This window comes from Hemitrygon akajei, chromosome 32 (genome assembly GCF_048418815.1).
Source record: "Hemitrygon akajei chromosome 32, sHemAka1.3, whole genome shotgun sequence".
Classification (NCBI taxonomy): domain Eukaryota; kingdom Metazoa; phylum Chordata; class Chondrichthyes; order Myliobatiformes; family Dasyatidae; genus Hemitrygon; species Hemitrygon akajei.
Window position 1 is genome coordinate 33,069,212 of NC_133155.1, and position 21,291 is coordinate 33,090,502.

At 54.3% G+C, this 21,291-nt stretch overlaps 1 protein-coding gene across 1 annotated transcript in view; it reads right to left on the reverse strand.

Moving 5' to 3' along the window:
• tinagl1 (tubulointerstitial nephritis antigen-like 1) overlaps window positions 1-21,291 on the reverse strand; it is a 79,206-nt gene that overhangs the window by 35,907 nt on the left and 22,008 nt on the right. The window contains exon 5 of the mRNA XM_073034390.1: window positions 20,582-20,696. Within this exon, the coding sequence (XP_072890491.1) occupies window positions 20,582-20,696 (115 nt within the window). The remainder of the gene's footprint in view (window positions 1-20,581; window positions 20,697-21,291) is intronic.

The window sequence follows — 21,291 nt, forward strand, 5'->3', positions numbered from 1 at the left end:
ATTAAGGGACCAGGGTTGAAACACTTCAACAAAACATTCAGGGTTTGGATGCTGTGGGTCCAGTAGAATCTACATCTACCAGCAAGGTCGAATACTTTGACCAGTTCACAATACAGGATTTGTCTTTGTATGCTAATCCACTGGATTCCGTGTATCCTGGTGCAGTTCACTGCACCAGCCCCCTGCCCCATCCTCCTCACTGCCTCTTCAATTGCCTCCTTTACGCAAGAAATTTCCATGTCCCCACAAACAATTCTGCATTCACTTCCAGCTCTGCCCACTCCAGAGGCGAGTGACTACCAATTCCCTCCTTGCCGACCAGCTGCTCACATTGTGAGACGCGGAGCTTCTCAACTGCTCTGCAGCGAGTCTGAATGTGACGGTGTGTCAGGCCCCTCCTGACTCCGTGATACCAGCCCCGAAACACACCGGAGACGCAGAGACTAAGATGCTGGAATCTGGAGCAACTAACAATCTGCAGTCGAGCAGCATAAATGGGAGGAAAGGAATTGTTGGCGTTTTCATAAGACCTTAAGACATAGGATTAGGCCATTCAGCTCATCGAGTGTCCTTCGCCATTCAATCATGGCTTATTTATTTTTCCTCCCATCCCCATTCTCCTGCTGTTTCCCTATAACATTTAATGGCCTTATTAATCACTAACATCCACTTTAAATATACTCAGTGACATGGCAAACAATGAATGAATGAATAATGCCTAGGCCTCCAAGACAACTGAGGCAACGAATTCCACAGATTCACCATCCTTTGGCTAAAGACATTCCTCCTCTCCTCTGTTCCAAAGGGACGTCCTTGCATTCTGAGGCTGTTGCTTCTGGTCCTAGACTCCCCGACTATTGGAAACATCCCCTCCACGTCCACTCTATCTGTGCCCTCTGGTCCTAGACTCCCCGACTATCGGAAGCATCCTCTCCACATCCACTCTATCTGTGTCCTCTGGTCCTAGACTCCCCGACTATCGGAAGCATCCTCTCCACGTCCACTCTATCTGTGTCCTCTGGTCCTAGACTCCCCCCATTATAGGAAACATCCTCTCCACATCCACTATATCTGTGTCCTCTGGTCCTAGACTCTCCCACTATCGGAAGCATCCTCTCCACATCCACTCTATCTGTGCCCTCCGGTCCTAGACTCTCCCACTATCGGAAGCATCCTCTCCACGTCCACTCTATCTGTGTCCTCTGGTCCTAGACTCCCCCCATTATAGGAAACATCCTCTCCACATCCACTCTATCTGTGCCCTCCGGTCCTAGACTCTCCCACTATCGGAAGCATCCTCTCCACGTCCACTCTATCTGTGTCCTCTGGTCCTAGACTCCCCCACTATCGGAAGCATCCCCTCCACGTCCACGCTATCTGTGTCCTCTGGTCCTAGACTCCACATCCACGCTATCTGTGTCCTCTGGTCCTAGACTCCCCCACTATCGGAAGCATCCTCTCCACATCCACTCTATCTGTGTCCTCTGGTCCTAGACTCCCCCACTATCGGAAACATCCTCTCCACGTCCACGCTATCTGTGTCCTCTGGTCCTAGACTCCCCCACTATCGGAAGCATCCTCTCCACGTCCACTCTATCTGTGTCCTCTGGTCCTAGACTCCCCCACTATCGGAAGCATCCTCTCCACATCCACTCTATCTGTGTCCTCTGGTCCTAGACTCCCCCACTATCGGAAGCATCCTCTCCACATCCACTTTATCTGTGTCCTCTGGTCCTAGACTCCCCCCATTATAGGAAACATCCTCTCCACATCCACTCTATCTGTGCCCTCTGGTCCTAGACTCCCCCACTATCGGAAGCATCCTCTCCACATCCACTCTATCTGTGCCCTCTGGTCCTAGACTCCCCCACTATCGGAAGCATCCTCTCCACGTCCACTCTGTGTCCTCTGGTCCTAGACTCCCCCACTATCGGAAGCATCCTCTCCACGTCCACTCTATCTGTGTCCTCTGGTCCTAGACTCCCCCACTATCGGAAGCATCCTCTCCACGTCCACTCTATCTGTGTCCTCTGGTCCTAGACTCCCCCACTATCGGAAGCATCCCCTCCACGTCCACGCTATCTGTGTCCTCTGGTCCTAGACTCCCCCACTATCGGAAGCATCCCCTCCACGTCCACGCTATCTGTGTCCTCTGGTCCTAGACTCCACATCCACGCTATCTGTGTCCTCTGGTCCTAGACTCCCCCACTATCGGAAGTATCCTCTCCACATCCAATCTAGCTGTGTCCTCTGGTCCTAGACTCCCCCACTATCGGAAGCATCCTCTCCACGTCCACTCTATCTGTGTCCTCTGGTCCTAGACTCCCCCACTATCGGAAGCATCCTCTCCACATCCACTCTATCTGTGTCCTCTGGTCCTAGACTCGCCCACTATCGGAAGCATCCTCTCCACATCCACTCTATCTGTGCCCTCTGGTCCTAGACTCCCCCACTATCGGAAGCATCCTCTCCACGTCCCCTCTATCTGTGTCCTCTGGTCCTAGACTCCCCCGATTATAGGAAACATCCTCTCCACATCCACTCTATCTGTGCCCTCTGGTCCTAGACTCCCCCACTATCGGAAGCATCCTCTCCACGTCCACTCTATCTGTGCCCTCTGGTCCTAGACTCCCCCACTATCGGAAGCATCCTCTCCACGTCCACTCTATCTGTGTCCTCTGGTCCTAGACTCCCCCACTATCGGAAGCATCCTCTCCACGTCCACTCTATCTGTGTCCTCTGGTCCTAGACTCCCCCACTATCGGAAGCATCCCCTCCACGTCCACGCTATCTGTGTCCTCTGGTCCTAGACTCCCCCACTATCGGAAGCATCCCCTCCACGTCCACGCTATCTGTGTCCTCTGGTCCTAGACTCCCCCACTATCGGAAGTATCCTCTCCACATCCAATCTATCTGTGTCCTCTGGTCCTAGACTCCCCCACTATCGGAAGCATCCTCTCCACATCCACTCTATCTGTGTCCTCTGGTCCTAGACTCCCCCACTATCGGAAACATCCTCTCCACGTCCACGCTATCTGTGTCCTCTGGTCCTAGACTCCCCCACTATCGGAAGCATCCTCTCCACATCCACTCTATCTGTGTCCTCTGGTCCTAGACTCCCCCACTATCGGAAGCATCCTCTCCACATCCACTCTATCTGTGTCCTCTGGTCCTAGACTCCCCCACTATCGGAAGCATCCCCTCCACGTCCTCGCTATCTGTGTCCTCTGGTCCGAGACTCCCCCACTATCGGAAGCATCCCCTCCACGTCCACGCTATCTGTGTCCTCTGGTCCTAGACTCCACATCCACGCTATCTGTGTCCTCTGGTCCTAGACTCCCCCACTATCGGAAGCATCCCCTCCACGTCCACGCTATCTGTGTCCTCTGGTCCTAGACTCCACATCCACGCTATCTGTGTCCTCTGGTCCTAGACTCCCCCACTATCGGAAGCATCCTCTCCACGTCCACTCTATCTGTGTCCTCTGGTCCTAGACTCCCCCACTATCGGAAGCATCCCCTCCACGTCCACGCTATCTGTGTCCTCTGGTCCTAGACTCCCCCACTATCGGAAGCATCCCCTCCACGTCCACGCTATCTGTGTCCTCTGGTCCTAGACTCCACATCCACGCTATCTGTGTCCTCTGGTCCTAGACTCCCCCACTATCGGAAGCATCCTCTCCACATCCACTCTATCTGTGTCCTCTGGTCCTAGACTCCCCCACTATCGGAAGCATCCTCTCCACGTCCACTCTATCTGTGTCCTCTGGTCCTAGACTCCCCCACTATCGGAAGCATCCCCTCCACGTCCACGCTATCTGTGTCCTCTGGTCCTAGACTCCCCCACTATCGGAAGCATCCCCTCCACGTCCACGCTATCTGTGTCCTCTGGTCCTAGACTCCACATCCACGCTATCTGTGTCCTCTGGTCCTAGACTCCCCCACTATCGGAAGCATCCCCTCCACGTCCACGCTATCTGTGTCCTCTGGTCCTAGACTCCACATCCACGCTATCTGTGTCCTCTGGTCCTAGACTCCCCCACTATCGGAAGCATCCTCTCCACATCCACTCTATCTGTGACCTCTGGTCCTAGACTCCCCCACTATCGGAAGCATCCTCTCCACATCCACTCTATCTGTGTCCTCTGGTCCTAGACTCCCCCACTATCGGAAGCATCCTCTCCACATCCACTCTATCTGTGTCCTCTGGTCCTAGACTCCCCCACTATCGGAAGCATCCTCTCCACATCCACTCTATCTGTGTCCTCTGGTCCTAGACTCCCCCACTATCGGAAGCATCCTCTCCACATCCACTCTATCTGTGTGCTCTGGTCCTAGACTCCCCCACTATCGGAAGCATCCTCTCCACATCCACTCTATCTGTGTGCTCTGGTCCTAGACTCCCCCACTATCGGATGCATCCCCTCCACGTCCACGCTATCTGTGTCCTCTGGTCCTAGACTCCACATCCACGCTATCTGTGTCCTCTGGTCCTAGACTCCCCCACTATCGGAAGCATCCTCTCCACATCCACTCTATCTGTGTCCTCTGGTCCTAGACTCCCCCACTATCGGAAGCATCCTCTCCACATCCACTCTATCTGTGTCCTCTGGTCCTAGACTCCTCCACTATCGGAAGCATCCTCTCCACATCCACTCTATCTGTGTCCTCTGGTCCTAGACTCCCCCACTATCGGAAGCATCCTCTCCACATCCACTCTATCTGTGTCCTCTGGTCCTAGACTCCCCCACTATCGGAAGCATCCCCTCCACGTCCACGCTATCTGTGTCCTCTGGTCCTAGACTCCCCCACTATCGGAAGCATCCTCTCCACATCCACTCTATCTGTGTCCTCTGGTCCTAGACTCCCCCACTATCGGAAGCATCCTCTCCACATCCACTCTATCTGTGTCCTCTGGTCCTAGACTCCCCCACTATCGGAAGCATCCCCTCCACGTCCACGCTATCTGTGTCCTCTGGTCCTAGACTCCCCCACTATCGGAAGCATCCCCTCCACGTCCACGCTATCTGTGTCCTCTGGTCCTAGACTCCACATCCACGCTATCTGTGTCCTCTGGTCCTAGACTCCCCCACTATCGGAAGCATCCTCTCCACATCCACTCTATCTGTGTCCTCTGGTCCTAGACTCCCCCACTATCGGAAGCATCCTCTCCACATCCACTCTATCTGTGTCCTCTGGTCCTAGACTCCCCCACTATCGGAAGCATCCTCTCCACATCCACTCTATCTGTGTCCTCTGGTCCTAGACTCCCCCACTATCGGAAGCATCCTCTCCACATCCACTCTATCTGTGTCCTCTGGTCCTAGACTCCCCCACTATCGGAAGCATCCCCTCCACGTCCTCGCTATCTGTGTCCTCTGGTCCTAGACTCCCCCACTATCGGAAGCATCCCCTCCACGTCCACGCTATCTGTGTCCTCTGGTCCTAGACTCCACATCCACGCTATCTGTGTCCTCTGGTCCTAGACTCCCCCACTATCGGAAGCATCCCCTCCACGTCCACGCTATCTGTGTCCTCTGGTCCTAGACTCCACATCCACGCTATCTGTGTCCTCTGGTCCTAGACTCCCCCACTATCGGAAGCATCCTCTCCACGTCCACTCTATCTGTGTCCTCTGGTCCTAGACTCCCCCACTATCGGAAGCATCCCCTCCACGTCCACGCTATCTGTGTCCTCTGGTCCTAGACTCCCCCACTATCGGAAGCATCCCCTCCACGTCCACGCTATCTGTGTCCTCTGGTCCTAGACTCCACATCCACGCTATCTGTGTCCTCTGGTCCTAGACTCCCCCACTATCGGAAGCATCCTCTCCACATCCACTCTATCTGTGTCCTCTGGTCCTAGACTCCCCCACTATCGGAAGCATCCTCTCCACGTCCACTCTATCTGTGTCCTCTGGTCCTAGACTCCCCCACTATCGGAAGCATCCCCTCCACGTCCACGCTATCTGTGTCCTCTGGTCCTAGACTCCCCCACTATCGGAAGCATCCCCTCCACGTCCACGCTATCTGTGTCCTCTGGTCCTAGACTCCACATCCACGCTATCTGTGTCCTCTGGTCCTAGACTCTCCCACTATCGGAAGCATCCTCTCCACATCCACTCTATCTGTGTCCTCTGGTCCTAGACTCCCCCACTATCGGAAGCATCCTCTCCACATCCACTCTATCTGTGTCCTCTGGTCCTAGACTCCCCCACTATCGGAAGCATCCCCTCCACGTCCACGCTATCTGTGTCCTCTGGTCCTAGACTCCACATCCACGCTATCTGTGTCCTCTGGTCCTAGACTCCCCCACTATCGGAAGCATCCTCTCCACATCCACTCTATCTGTGTCCTCTGGTCCTAGACTCCCCCACTATCGGAAGCATCCTCTCCACATCCACTCTATCTGTGTCCTCTGGTCCTAGACTCCTCCACTATCGGAAGCATCCTCTCCACATCCACGCTATCTGTGTCCTCTGGTCCTAGACTCCCCCACTATCGGAAGCATCCCCTCCACGTCCACGCTATCTGTGTCCTCTGGTCCTAGACTCCACATCCACGCTATCTGTGTCCTCTGGTCCTAGACTCCCCCACTATCGGAAGCATCCTCTCCACGTCCACTCTATCTGTGTCCTCTGGTCCTAGACTCCCCCACTATCGGAAGCATCCCCTCCACGTCCACGCTATCTGTGTCCTCTGGTCCTAGACTCCCCCACTATCGGAAGCATCCCCTCCACGTCCACGCTATCTGTGTCCTCTGGTCCTAGACTCCACATCCACGCTATCTGTGTCCTCTGGTCCTAGACTCCCCCACTATCGGAAGCATCCTCTCCACATCCACTCTATCTGTGTCCTCTGGTCCTAGACTCCCCCACTATCGGAAGCATCCTCTCCACGTCCACTCTATCTGTGTCCTCTGGTCCTAGACTCCCCCACTATCGGAAGCATCCCCTCCACGTCCACGCTATCTGTGTCCTCTGGTCCTAGACTCCCCCACTATCGGAAGCATCCCCTCCACGTCCACGCTATCTGTGTCCTCTGGTCCTAGACTCCACATCCACGCTATCTGTGTCCTCTGGTCCTAGACTCCCCCACTATCGGAAGCATCCCCTCCACGTCCACGCTATCTGTGTCCTCTGGTCCTAGACTCCACATCCACGCTATCTGTGTCCTCTGGTCCTAGACTCCCCCACTATCGGAAGCATCCTCTCCACATCCACTCTATCTGTGACCTCTGGTCCTAGACTCCCCCACTATCGGAAGCATCCTCTCCACATCCACTCTATCTGTGTCCTCTGGTCCTAGACTCCCCCACTATCGGAAGCATCCTCTCCACATCCACTCTATCTGTGTCCTCTGGTCCTAGACTCCCCCACTATCGGAAGCATCCTCTCCACATCCACTCTATCTGTGTCCTCTGGTCCTAGACTCCCCCACTATCGGAAGCATCCTCTCCACATCCACTCTATCTGTGTGCTCTGGTCCTAGACTCCCCCACTATCGGAAGCATCCTCTCCACATCCACTCTATCTGTGTGCTCTGGTCCTAGACTCCCCCACTATCGGATGCATCCCCTCCACGTCCACGCTATCTGTGTCCTCTGGTCCTAGACTCCACATCCACGCTATCTGTGTCCTCTGGTCCTAGACTCCCCCACTATCGGAAGCATCCTCTCCACATCCACTCTATCTGTGTCCTCTGGTCCTAGACTCCCCCACTATCGGAAGCATCCTCTCCACATCCACTCTATCTGTGTCCTCTGGTCCTAGACTCCTCCACTATCGGAAGCATCCTCTCCACATCCACTCTATCTGTGTCCTCTGGTCCTAGACTCCCCCACTATCGGAAGCATCCTCTCCACATCCACTCTATCTGTGTCCTCTGGTCCTAGACTCCCCCACTATCGGAAGCATCCCCTCCACGTCCACGCTATCTGTGTCCTCTGGTCCTAGACTCCCCCACTATCGGAAGCATCCTCTCCACATCCACTCTATCTGTGTCCTCTGGTCCTAGACTCCCCCACTATCGGAAGCATCCTCTCCACATCCACTCTATCTGTGTCCTCTGGTCCTAGACTCCCCCACTATCGGAAGCATCCCCTCCACGTCCACGCTATCTGTGTCCTCTGGTCCTAGACTCCCCCACTATCGGAAGCATCCCCTCCACGTCCACGCTATCTGTGTCCTCTGGTCCTAGACTCCACATCCACGCTATCTGTGTCCTCTGGTCCTAGACTCCCCCACTATCGGAAGCATCCTCTCCACATCCACTCTATCTGTGTCCTCTGGTCCTAGACTCCCCCACTATCGGAAGCATCCTCTCCACATCCACTCTATCTGTGTCCTCTGGTCCTAGACTCCCCCACTATCGGAAGCATCCTCTCCACATCCACTCTATCTGTGTCCTCTGGTCCTAGACTCCCCCACTATCGGAAGCATCCTCTCCACATCCACTCTATCTGTGTCCTCTGGTCCTAGACTCCCCCACTATCGGAAGCATCCCCTCCACGTCCTCGCTATCTGTGTCCTCTGGTCCTAGACTCCCCCACTATCGGAAGCATCCCCTCCACGTCCACGCTATCTGTGTCCTCTGGTCCTAGACTCCACATCCACGCTATCTGTGTCCTCTGGTCCTAGACTCCCCCACTATCGGAAGCATCCCCTCCACGTCCACGCTATCTGTGTCCTCTGGTCCTAGACTCCACATCCACGCTATCTGTGTCCTCTGGTCCTAGACTCCCCCACTATCGGAAGCATCCTCTCCACGTCCACTCTATCTGTGTCCTCTGGTCCTAGACTCCCCCACTATCGGAAGCATCCCCTCCACGTCCACGCTATCTGTGTCCTCTGGTCCTAGACTCCCCCACTATCGGAAGCATCCCCTCCACGTCCACGCTATCTGTGTCCTCTGGTCCTAGACTCCACATCCACGCTATCTGTGTCCTCTGGTCCTAGACTCCCCCACTATCGGAAGCATCCTCTCCACATCCACTCTATCTGTGTCCTCTGGTCCTAGACTCCCCCACTATCGGAAGCATCCTCTCCACGTCCACTCTATCTGTGTCCTCTGGTCCTAGACTCCCCCACTATCGGAAGCATCCCCTCCACGTCCACGCTATCTGTGTCCTCTGGTCCTAGACTCCCCCACTATCGGAAGCATCCCCTCCACGTCCACGCTATCTGTGTCCTCTGGTCCTAGACTCCACATCCACGCTATCTGTGTCCTCTGGTCCTAGACTCTCCCACTATCGGAAGCATCCTCTCCACATCCACTCTATCTGTGTCCTCTGGTCCTAGACTCCCCCACTATCGGAAGCATCCTCTCCACATCCACTCTATCTGTGTCCTCTGGTCCTAGACTCCCCCACTATCGGAAGCATCCCCTCCACGTCCACGCTATCTGTGTCCTCTGGTCCTAGACTCCACATCCACGCTATCTGTGTCCTCTGGTCCTAGACTCCCCCACTATCGGAAGCATCCTCTCCACATCCACTCTATCTGTGTCCTCTGGTCCTAGACTCCCCCACTATCGGAAGCATCCTCTCCACATCCACTCTATCTGTGTCCTCTGGTCCTAGACTCCTCCACTATCGGAAGCATCCTCTCCACATCCACTCTATCTGTGTCCTCTGGTCCTAGACTCCCCCACTATCGGAAGCATCCTCTCCACATCCACTCTATCTGTGTCCTCTGGTCCTAGACTCCCCCACTATCGGAAGCATCCTCTCCACGTCCACGCTATCTGTGTCCTCTGGTCCTAGACTCCCCCACTATCGGAAGCATCCTCTCCACATCCACTCTATCTGTGTCCTCTGGTCCTAGACTCCCCCACTATCGGAAGCATCCTCTCCACATCCACTCTATCTGTGTCCTCTGGTCCTAGACTCCCCCACTATCGGAAGCATCCTCTCCACATCCACTCTATCTGTGTCCTCTGGTCCTAGACTCCCCCACTATCGGAAGCATCCTCTCCACATCCACTCTATCTGTGTCCTCTGGTCCTAGACTCCCCCACTATCGGAAGCATCCCCTCCACGTCCACGCTATCTGTGTCCTCTGGTCCTAGACTCCCCCACTATCGGAAGCATCCCCTCCACGTCCACGCTATCTGTGTCCTCTGGTCCTAGACTCCACATCCACGCTATCTGTGTCCTCTGGTCCTAGACTCCCCCACTATCGGAAGCATCCTCTCCACATCCACTCTATCTGTGTCCTCTGGTCCTAGACTCCCCCACTATCGGAAGCATCCTCTCCACATCCACTCTATCTGTGTCCTCTGGTCCTAGACTCCCCCACTATCGGAAGCATCCTCTCCACATCCACTCTATCTGTGTCCTCTGGTCCTAGACTCCCCCACTATCGGAAGCATCCTCTCCACATCCACTCTATCTGTGTCCTCTGGTCCTAGACTCCCCCACTATCGGAAGCATCCTCTCCACATCCACTCTATCTGTGTCCTCTGGTCCTAGACTCCCCCACTATCGGAAGCATCCCCTCCACGTCCACGCTATCTGTGTCCTCTGGTCCTAGACTCCCCCACTATCGGAAGCATCCCCTCCACGTCCACGCTAACTGTGTCCTCTGGTCCTAGACTCCACATCCACGCTATCTGTGTCCTCTGGTCCTAGACTCCCCCACTATCGGAAGCATCCCCTCCACGTCCACGCTATCTGTGTCCTCTGGTCCTAGACTCCACATCCACGCTATCTGTGTCCTCTGGTCCTAGACTCCCCCACTATCGGAAGCATCCTCTCCACATCCACTCTATCTGTGTCCTCTGGTCCTAGACTCCCCCACTATCGGAAGCATCCTCTCCACATCCACTCTATCTGTGTCCTCTGGTCCTAGACTCCCCCACTATCGGAAGCATCCTCTCCACATCCACTCTATCTGTGTCCTCTGGTCCTAGACTCCCCCACTATCGGAAGCATCCTCTCCACATCCACTCTATCTGTGTCCTCTGGTCCTAGACTCCCCCACTATCGGAAGCATCCTCTCCACATCCACTCTATCTGTGTCCTCTGGTCCTAGACTCCCCCACTATCGGAAGCATCCCCTCCACGTCCACGCTATCTGTGTCCTCTGGTCCTAGACTCCCCCACTATCGGAAGCATCCCCTCCACGTCCACGCTATCTGTGTCCTCTGGTCCTAGACTCCACATCCACGCTATCTGTGTCCTCTGGTCCTAGACTCCCCCACTATCGGAAGCATCCTCTCCACATCCACTCTATCTGTGTCCTCTGGTCCTAGACTCCCCCACTATCGGAAGCATCCTCTCCACATCCACTCTATCTGTGTCCTCTGGTCCTAGACTCCCCCACTATCGGAAGCATCCTCTCCACATCCACTCTATCTGTGTCCTCTGGTCCTAGACTCCCCCACTATCGGAAGCATCCTCTCCACATCCACTCTATCTGTGTCCTCTGGTCCTAGACTCCCCCACTATCGGAAGCATCCTCTCCACATCCACTCTATCTGTGTCCTCTGGTCCTAGACTCCCCCACTATTGGAAGCATCCTCTCCACATCCACTCTATCTGTGTCCTCTGGTCCTAGACTCCCCCACTATCGGAAGCATCCCCTCCACGTCCTCGCTATCTGTGTCCTCTGGTCTTAGACTCCCCCACTATCGGAAGCATCCCCTCCACGTCCACGCTATCTGTGTCCTCTGGTCCTAGACTCCACATCCACGCTATCTGTGTCCTCTGGTCCTAGACTCCCCCACTATCCGAAGCATCCCCTCCACGTCCACGCTATCTGTGTCCTCTGGTCCTAGACTCCACATCCACGCTATCTGTGTCCTCTGGTCCTAGACTCCACATCCACGCTATCTGTGTCCTCTGGTCCTAGACTCCCCCACTATCGGAAGCATCCTCTCCACGTCCACTCTATCTGTGTCCTCTGGTCCTAGACTCCCCCACTATCGGAAGCATCCCCTCCACGTCCACGCTATCTGTGTCCTCTGGTCCTAGACTCCCCCACTATCGGAAGCATCCCCTCCACGTCCACGCTATCTGTGTCCTCTGGTCCTAGACTCCACATCCACGCTATCTGTGTCCTCTGGTCCTAGACTCCCCCACTATCGGAAGCATCCTCTCCACATCCACTCTATCTGTGTCCTCTGGTCCTAGACTCCCCCACTATCGGAAGCATCCTCTCCACATCCACTCTATCTGTGTCCTCTGGTCCTAGACTCCCCCACTATCGGAAGCATCCTCTCCACATCCACTCTATCTGTGTCCTCTGGTCCTAGACTCCCCCACTATCGGAAGCATCCTCTCCACGTCCACGCTATCTGTGTCCTCTGGTCCTAGACTCCCCCACTATCGGAAGCATCCTCTCCACATCCACTCTATCTGTGTCCTCTGGTCCTAGACTCCCCCACTATCGGAAGCATCCTCTCCACATCCACTCTATCTGTGTCCTCTGGTCCTAGACTCCCCCACTATCGGAAGCATCCTCTCCACATCCACTCTATCTGTGTCCTCTGGTCCTAGACTCCCCCACTATCGGAAGCATCCTCTCCACATCCACTCTATCTGTGTCCTCTGGTCCTAGACTCCCCCACTATCGGAAGCATCCCCTCCACGTCCACGCGATCTGTGTCCTCTGGTCCTAGACTCCCCCACTATCGGAAGCATCCCCTCCACGTCCACGCTATCTGTGTCCTCTGGTCCTAGACTCCACATCCACGCTATCTGTGTCCTCTGGTCCTAGACTCCCCCACTATCGGAAGCATCCTCTCCACATCCACTCTATCTGTGTCCTCTGGTCCTAGACTCCCCCACTATCGGAAGCATCCTCTCCACATCCACTCTATCTGTGTCCTCTGGTCCTAGACTCCCCCACTATCGGAAGCATCCTCTCCACATCCACTCTATCTGTGTCCTCTGGTCCTAGACTCCCCCACTATCGGAAGCATCCCCTCCACGTCCACGCTATCTGTGTCCTCTGGTCCTAGACTCCCCCACTATCGGAAGCATCCCCTCCACGTCCACGCTATCTGTGTCCTCTGGTCCTAGACTCCACATCCACGCTATCTGTGTCCTCTGGTCCTAGACTCCCCCACTATCGGAAGCATCCTCTCCACATCCACTCTATCTGTGTCCTCTGGTCCTAGACTCCCCCACTATCGGAAGCATCCTCTCCACATCCACTCTATCTGTGTCCTCTGGTCCTAGACTCCCCCACTATCGGAAGCATCCTCTCCACATCCACTCTATCTGTGTCCTCTGGTCCTAGACTCCCCCACTATCGGAAGCATCCTCTCCACATCCACTCTATCTGTGTCCTCTGGTCCTAGACTCCCCCACTATCGGAAGCATCCTCTCCACATCCACTCTATCTGTGTCCTCTGGTCCTAGACTCCCCCACTATCGGAAGCATCCCCTCCACGTCCACGCTATCTGTGTCCTCTGGTCCTAGACTCCCCCACTATCGGAAGCATCCCCTCCACGTCCACGCTAACTGTGTCCTCTGGTCCTAGACTCCACATCCACGCTATCTGTGTCCTCTGGTCCTAGACTCCCCCACTATCGGAAGCATCCCCTCCACGTCCACGCTATCTGTGTCCTCTGGTCCTAGACTCCACATCCACGCTATCTGTGTCCTCTGGTCCTAGACTCCCCCACTATCGGAAGCATCCTCTCCACATCCACTCTATCTGTGTCCTCTGGTCCTAGACTCCCCCACTATCGGAAGCATCCTCTCCACATCCACTCTATCTGTGTCCTCTGGTCCGAGACTCCCCCACTATCGGAAGCATCCTCTCCACATCCACTCTATCTGTGTCCTCTGGTCCTAGACTCCCCCCACTATCGGAAGCATCCTCTCCACATCCACTCTATCTGTGTCCTCTGGTCCTAGACTCCCCCACTATCGGAAGCATCCTCTCCACATCCACTCTATCTGTGTCCTCTGGTCCTAGACTCCCCCACTATCGGAAGCATCCTCTCCACATCCACTCTATCTGTGTCCTCTGGTCCTAGACTCCCCCACTATCGGAAGCATCCTCTCCACATCCACTCTATCTGTGTCCTCTGGTCCTAGACTCCCCCACTATCGGAAGCATCCTCTCCACATCCACTCTATCTGTGTCCTCTGGTCCTAGACTCCCCCACTATCGGAAGCATCCTCTCCACATCCACTCTATCTGTGTCCTCTGGTCCTAGACTCCTCCACTATCGGAAGCATCCTCTCCACATCCACTCTATCTGTGTCCTCTGGTCCTAGACTCCCCCACTATCGGAAGCATCCTCTCCACATCCACTCTATCTGTGTCCTCTGGTCCTAGACTCCCCCACTATCGGAAGCATCCTCTCCACGTCCACGCTATCTGTGTCCTCTGGTCCTAGACTCCCCCACTATCGGAAGCATCCTCTCCACATCCACTCTATCTGTGTCCTCTGGTCCTAGACTCCCCCACTATCGGAAGCATCCTCTCCACATCCACTCTATCTGTGTCCTCTGGTCCTAGACTCCCCCACTATCGGAAGCATCCTCTCCACATCCACTCTATCTGTGTCCTCTGGTCCTAGACTCCCCCACTATCGGAAGCATCCTCTCCACATCCACTCTATCTGTGTCCTCTGGTCCTAGACTCCCCCACTATCGGAAGCATCCCCTCCACGTCCACGCTATCTGTGTCCTCTGGTCCTAGACTCCCCCACTATCGGAAGCATCCCCTCCACGTCCACGCTATCTGTGTCCTCTGGTCCTAGACTCCACATCCACGCTATCTGTGTCCTCTGGTCCTAGACTCCCCCACTATCGGAAGCATCCTCTCCACATCCACTCTATCTGTGTCCTCTGGTCCTAGACTCCCCCACTATCGGAAGCATCCTCTCCACATCCACTCTATCTGTGTCCTCTGGTCCTAGACTCCCCCACTATCGGAAGCATCCTCTCCACATCCACTCTATCTGTGTCCTCTGGTCCTAGACTCCCCCACTATCGGAAGCATCCTCTCCACATCCACTCTATCTGTGTCCTCTGGTCCTAGACTCCCCCACTATCGGAAGCATCCTCTCCACATCCACTCTATCTGTGTCCTCTGGTCCTAGACTCCCCCACTATCGGAAGCATCCCCTCCACGTCCACGCTATCTGTGTCCTCTGGTCCTAGACTCCCCCACTATCGGAAGCATCCCCTCCACGTCCACGCTAACTGTGTCCTCTGGTCCTAGACTCCACATCCACGCTATCTGTGTCCTCTGGTCCTAGACTCCCCCACTATCGGAAGCATCCCCTCCACGTCCACGCTATCTGTGTCCTCTGGTCCTAGACTCCCCCACTATCGGAAGCATCCCCTCCACGTCCACGCTATCTGTGTCCTCTGGTCCTAGACTCCACATCCACGCTATCTGTGTCCTCTGGTCCTAGACTCCCCCACTATCGGAAGCATCCTCTCCACATCCACTCTATCTGTGTCCTCTGGTCCTAGACTCCCCCACTATCGGAAGCATCCTCTCCACATCCACTCTATCTGTGTCCTCTGGTCCGAGACTCCCCCACTATCGGAAGCATCCTCTCCACATCCACTCTATCTGTGTCCTCTGGTCCTAGACTCCCCCACTATCGGAAGCATCCTCTCCACATCCACTCTATCTGTGTCCTCTGGTCCTAGACTCCCCCACTATCGGAAGCATCCTCTCCACATCCACTCTATCTGTGTCCTCTGGTCCTAGACTCCCCCACTATCGGAAGCATCCTCTCCACATCCACTCTATCTGTGTCCTCTGGTCCTAGACTCCCCCACTATCGGAAGCATCCTCTCCACATCCACTCTATCTGTGTCCTCTGGTCCTAGACTCCCCCACTATCGGAAGCATCCTCTCCACATCCACTCTATCTGTGTCCTCTGGTCCTAGACTCCCCCACTATCGGAAGCATCCTCTCCACATCCACTCTATCTGTGTCCTCTGGTCCTAGACTCCCCCACTATCGGAAGCATCCTCTCCACATCCACTCTATCTGTGTCCTCTGGTCCTAGACTCCCCCACTATCGGAAGCATCCTCTCCACATCCACTCTATCTGTGTCCTCTGGTCCTAGACTCCCCCACTATCGGAAGCATCCTCTCCACATCCACTCTATCTGTGTCCTCTGGTCCTAGACTCCCCCACTATCGGAAGCATCCTCTCCACGTCCACGCTATCTGTGTCCTCTGGTCCTAGACTCCCCCACTATCGGAAGCATCCCCTCCACGTCCACGCTATCTGTGTCCTCTGGTCCTAGACTCCACATCCACGCTATCTGTGTCCTCTGGTCCTAGACTCCCCCACTATCGGAAGCATCCCCTCCACGTCCACGCTATCTGTGTCCTCTGGTCCTAGACTCCACATCCACGCTATCTGTGTCCTCTGGTCCTAGACTCCCCCACTATCGGAAGCATCCTCTCCACATCCACTCTATCTGTGTCCTCTGGTCCTAGACTCCCCCACTATCGGAAGCATCCTCTCCACATCCACTCTATCTGTGTCCTCTGGTCCTAGACTCCCCCACTATCGGAAGCATCCTCTCCACATCCACTCTATCTGTGTCCTCTGGTCCTAGACTCCCCCACTATCGGAAGCATCCTCTCCACATCCACTCTATCTGTGTCCTCTGGTCCTAGACTCCCCCACTATCGGAAGCATCCTCTCCACATCCACTCTATCTGTGTCCTCTGGTCCTAGACTCCCCCACTATCGGAAGCATCCTCTCCACATCCACTCTATCTGTGTCCTCTGGTCCTAGACTCCCCCACTATCGGAAGCATCCTCTCCACATCCACTCTATCTGTGTCCTCTGGTCCTAGACTCCCCCACTATCGGAAGCATCCTCTCCACATCCACTCTATCTGTGTCCTCTGGTCCTAGACTCCCCCACTATCGGAAGCATCCTCTCCACATCCACTCTATCTGTGTCCTCTGGTCCTAGACTCCCCCACTATCGGAAGCATCCTCTCCACATCCACTCTATCTGTGTCCTCTGGTCCTAGACTCCCCCACTATCGGAAACATCCTCTCCACGTCCACGCTATCTGTGTCCTCTGGTCCTAGACTCCCCCACTATCGGAAGCATCCTCTCCACGTCCACTCTATCTGTGTCCTCTGGTCCTAGACTCCCCCACTACCGGAAGCATCCTCTCCACATCCACTCTATCTGTGTCCTCTGGTCCTAGACTCCCCCACTATCGGAAGCATCCTCTCCACATCCACTCTATCTGTGTCCTCTGGTCCTAGACTCCCCCACTATCGGAAGCATCCTCTCCACATCCACTCTATCTGTGTCCTCTGGTCCTAGACTCCCCCACTATCGGAAGCATCCCCTCCACGTCCACGCTATCTGTGTCCTCTGGTCCTAGACTCCCCCACTATCGGAAGCATCCCCTCCACGTCCACGCTATCTGTGTCCTCTGGTCCTAGACTCCACATCCACGCTATCTGTGTCCTCTGGTCCTAGACTCCCCCACTATCGGAAGCATCCTCTCCACATCCACTCTATCTGTGTCCTCTGGTCCTAGACTCCCCCACTATCGGAAGCATCCTCTCCACATCCACTCTATCTGTGTCCTCTTGTCCTAGACTCCCCCACTATCGGAAGCATCCTCTCCACATCCACTCTATCTGTGTCCTCTGGTCCTAGACTCCCCCACTATCGGAAGCATCCTCTCCACATCCACTCTATCTGTGTCCTCTGGTCCTAGACTCCCCCACTATCGGAAGCATCCTCTCCACATCCACTCTATCTGTGTCCTCTGGTCCTAGACTCCCCCACTATCGGAAGCATCCCCTCCACGTCCACGCTATCTGTGTCCTCTGGTCCTAGACTCCCCCACTATCGGAAGCATCCCCTCCACGTCCACGCTATCTGTGTCCTCTGGTCCTAGACTCCACATCCACGCTATCTGTGTCCTCTGGTCCTAGACTCCCCCACTATCGGAAGCATCCCCTCCACGTCCACGCTATCTGTGTCCTCTGGTCCTAGACTCCACATCCACGCTATCTGTGTCCTCTGGTCCTAGACTCCCCCACTATCGGAAGCATCCTCTCCACATCCACTCTATCTGTGTCCTCTGGTCCTAGACTCCCCCACTATCGGAAGCATCCTCTCCACATCCACTCTATCTGTGTCCTCTGGTCCTAGACTCCCCCACTATCGGAAGCATCCTCTCCACATCCACTCTATCTGTGTCCTCTGGTCCTAGACTCCCCCACTATCGGAAGCATCCTCTCCACATCCACTCTATCTGTGTCCTCTGGTCCTAGACTCCCCCACTATCGGAAGCATCCTCTCCACATCCACTCTATCTGTGTCCTCTGGTCCTAGACTCCCCCACTATCGGAAGCATCCTCTCCACATCCACTCTATCTGTGTCCTCTGGTCCTAGACTCCCCCACTATCGGAAGCATCCTCTCCACTTCCACTCTATCTGTGTCCTCTGGTCCTAGACTCCCCCACTATCGGAAGCATCCTCTCCACATCCACTCTATCTGTGTCCTCTGGTCCTAGACTCCCCCACTATCGGAAGCATCCTCTCCACATCCACTCTATCTGTGTCCTCTGGTCCTAGACTCCCCCACTATCGGAAGCATCCTCTCCACATCCACTCTATCTGTGTCCTCTGGTCCTAGACTCCCCCACTATCGGAAGCATCCTCTCCACATCCACTCTATCTGTGTCCTCTGGTCCTAGACTCCCCCACTATCGGAAGCATCCTCTCCACATCCACTCTATCTGTGTCCTCTGGTCCTAGACTCCCCCACTATCGGAAGCATCCTCTCCACGTCCACTCTATCTGTGTCCTCTGGTCCTAGACTCCCCCACTATCGTGAGCATCCTCTCCACGTCCACTCTTTCTGTGTCCTCTGGTCCTAGACTCCCCCACTATCAGAAGCATCCTCTCCACGTCCACTCTATCTGTGTCCTCTGGTCCTAAACTCCCCCACTATCGGAAGCATCCCCTCCATGCCCTTTCTATATTGTTCTTTCAGTATTTGATAGATTTCAGTGAGATCCCCCCTCATTCTTCTAAATTCCAGTGAGTACGGGCTCAGAACCATCAAACACTTCTCATACGTTATCCCTTTTGTTCTTCGGACCATTCCCATGAACCTCCTCTGGACCGTCTCCAATGCCAGCACATCCTTTTTTCAATAAGGGGCCCAAAATTGCTACAATACAAGAACAGTCTAACCAATATCTTATAAAGCTTCGGATTACAGCCTTGCTTTTATATTCTAGTCCTCTTGCTGACACTGCATTTGCCTTCCTCACCTCACTCAACCTGAAAGTTAACCTTCAGTGAATTGTCCACTAGGGCTCCCAAATCCCTTTGCCCCTCTGATTTCTGAATTTGCTCCCTATTTAGAAAATACCGTATGCATTTATTCCTTCCACTAAAGATCATGACCTGACACTTCCCTGCACTGTATTCCATCTGCCACTTTGCCCATTCTCGTGATCTGTCCAGGTCTTTCTGCAGACTCTCTTCTTGCTCAGCACTACCTGCCCCTTTGCCTACCCACAAACTTGGTCACAAAGCCATCAATTCAGATCATCAACACAACGTGCACAGTAGCAGGCCTGTACTGATCCTGTGCAACAAGGCCCCTCTCATTCCCATCCTTTTGCCAGTCAGCCAACCATCTGTCCATGCCTCTATCCTCCCTGTGCCAGGGGCTATTATCTTGACTAGCAGCCTCACGTGTGGCACCTTGTCAAAGGCTGAAAACCCACGTGAATAACATCCACTCATTCTCCTTTGTCTGTGTTGCCTGCCATTTCCTCAAAGAACACCAAAAGATTTGTCAGGCAAGATTTCCTTTTAGGGAAACCATGGAGACGTTGGCCTGTTTTACCATGTGCCTCCAAATACCCTGACGCTTCATCCTTGATAATGGCCTGCAACATCTTCCCATCCTCCCTTCTTAAAGAGCGGAAGGACACTTGCGATTTTCCCGTCCTCGGGAACCATTCCGGAATCTAGTGATCATTGAAAGATCACCAATAATTAATGCCTCCACATTCTCTTCAGCCAGCACCTGGTCCATGTGGCCCACCTACCTTATGACCATTCAGCTCACCAAGCACTACCTTCTTAGAGTACATCCTCCCTCAGGCACTTCTGAATTTCTGGCATACAGCTGGTGTCTTCCACACGGAAGACTGATGCAAAATACCTATTCAGTGTGTCCACCAGCACATTTCCTTGTCTCTCATTACTGTTGCTCCAGCATAATTTTAAACAGCCCAATGTTCACCACCCCCCCCCCCCCTTTCACTCTTCGGAAATAACTTGGAAACACTGTATGTCAGAGAAAAAACTTTTGGTAACCTCTTATAGCATTGGCTAGGTTTCCTTCACATTCCATCTTTTCTCTGATTATTGCTTTTTTAGTTGTATTCTGTTGGTTTTTAATCCAACTTCATGTTACTTTTTTTTGTCATATCGCATGCCCTCTCTTTTGCTTCTATGCTGACTTTGACTTCCCTTCCCGGTTGCCTCATCTCCCTGTTAGAATACTCTTTCAGGTCAGAACCCTGCCATCCTGCCCATCCAAACTGCCGCGTCGGGCTTGCCCCGGGAAGCGTCCGTACGTTCAGCTTGTTCATATTCAGCACGGTGCTGGAGGGCCGTCTGGTACCCAGCCGGTACCGGATTCCTTCGTCCAGAGTCATTCCCCAGAACTGGCTGTAAATCGAAGCTTTCCATCTGCTCAGAAAGAAATGACAGCGTCAGTGTGGAGCACTCTTCCCCTCTGAGAACCTCAGGTTAAAAGGCCAAAGCCAGCAGCTGCGGTGCCTGAGGGACGTGGCTCGGAGCCAGATCCACACTGAAGTACACAACAACCAGCGTCAAACTACCGAGGGCATTAGCCACCCATCCAGGCCAGACTCCTATGGAGCGGGCAGCAGAGATGTGGAGAAACTGACAATCGGGGTGACTGTGGGAATGAACACACATTTTATCCCTTTATTCTCTGGGCTGTGGTCAGCAGCTATATTTTTTTAAAGGAAAGGATGGCCTTTGATTTGATAAGCTTTATTTGTCACATGAACACCGAAACAACGTGAGATGTGTTGGTTACATCAAATCGAATCAGGGAGGACAGTGCTGAGCAGACCACAAGAGTCGTCACGTTTTTGGACACCAACACAGCAAGTCCACAACTCACTGGCCATAACCCGCAGGTCTTTGGACTGTGGGAGGACACCAGGACACCCATGCGGTCACAGGGAGAACATACAAACTCCGTACGATCAGCAGTAGGAACTGAACTTGGGTTGCTGGTGTTGTAATAGCGTTG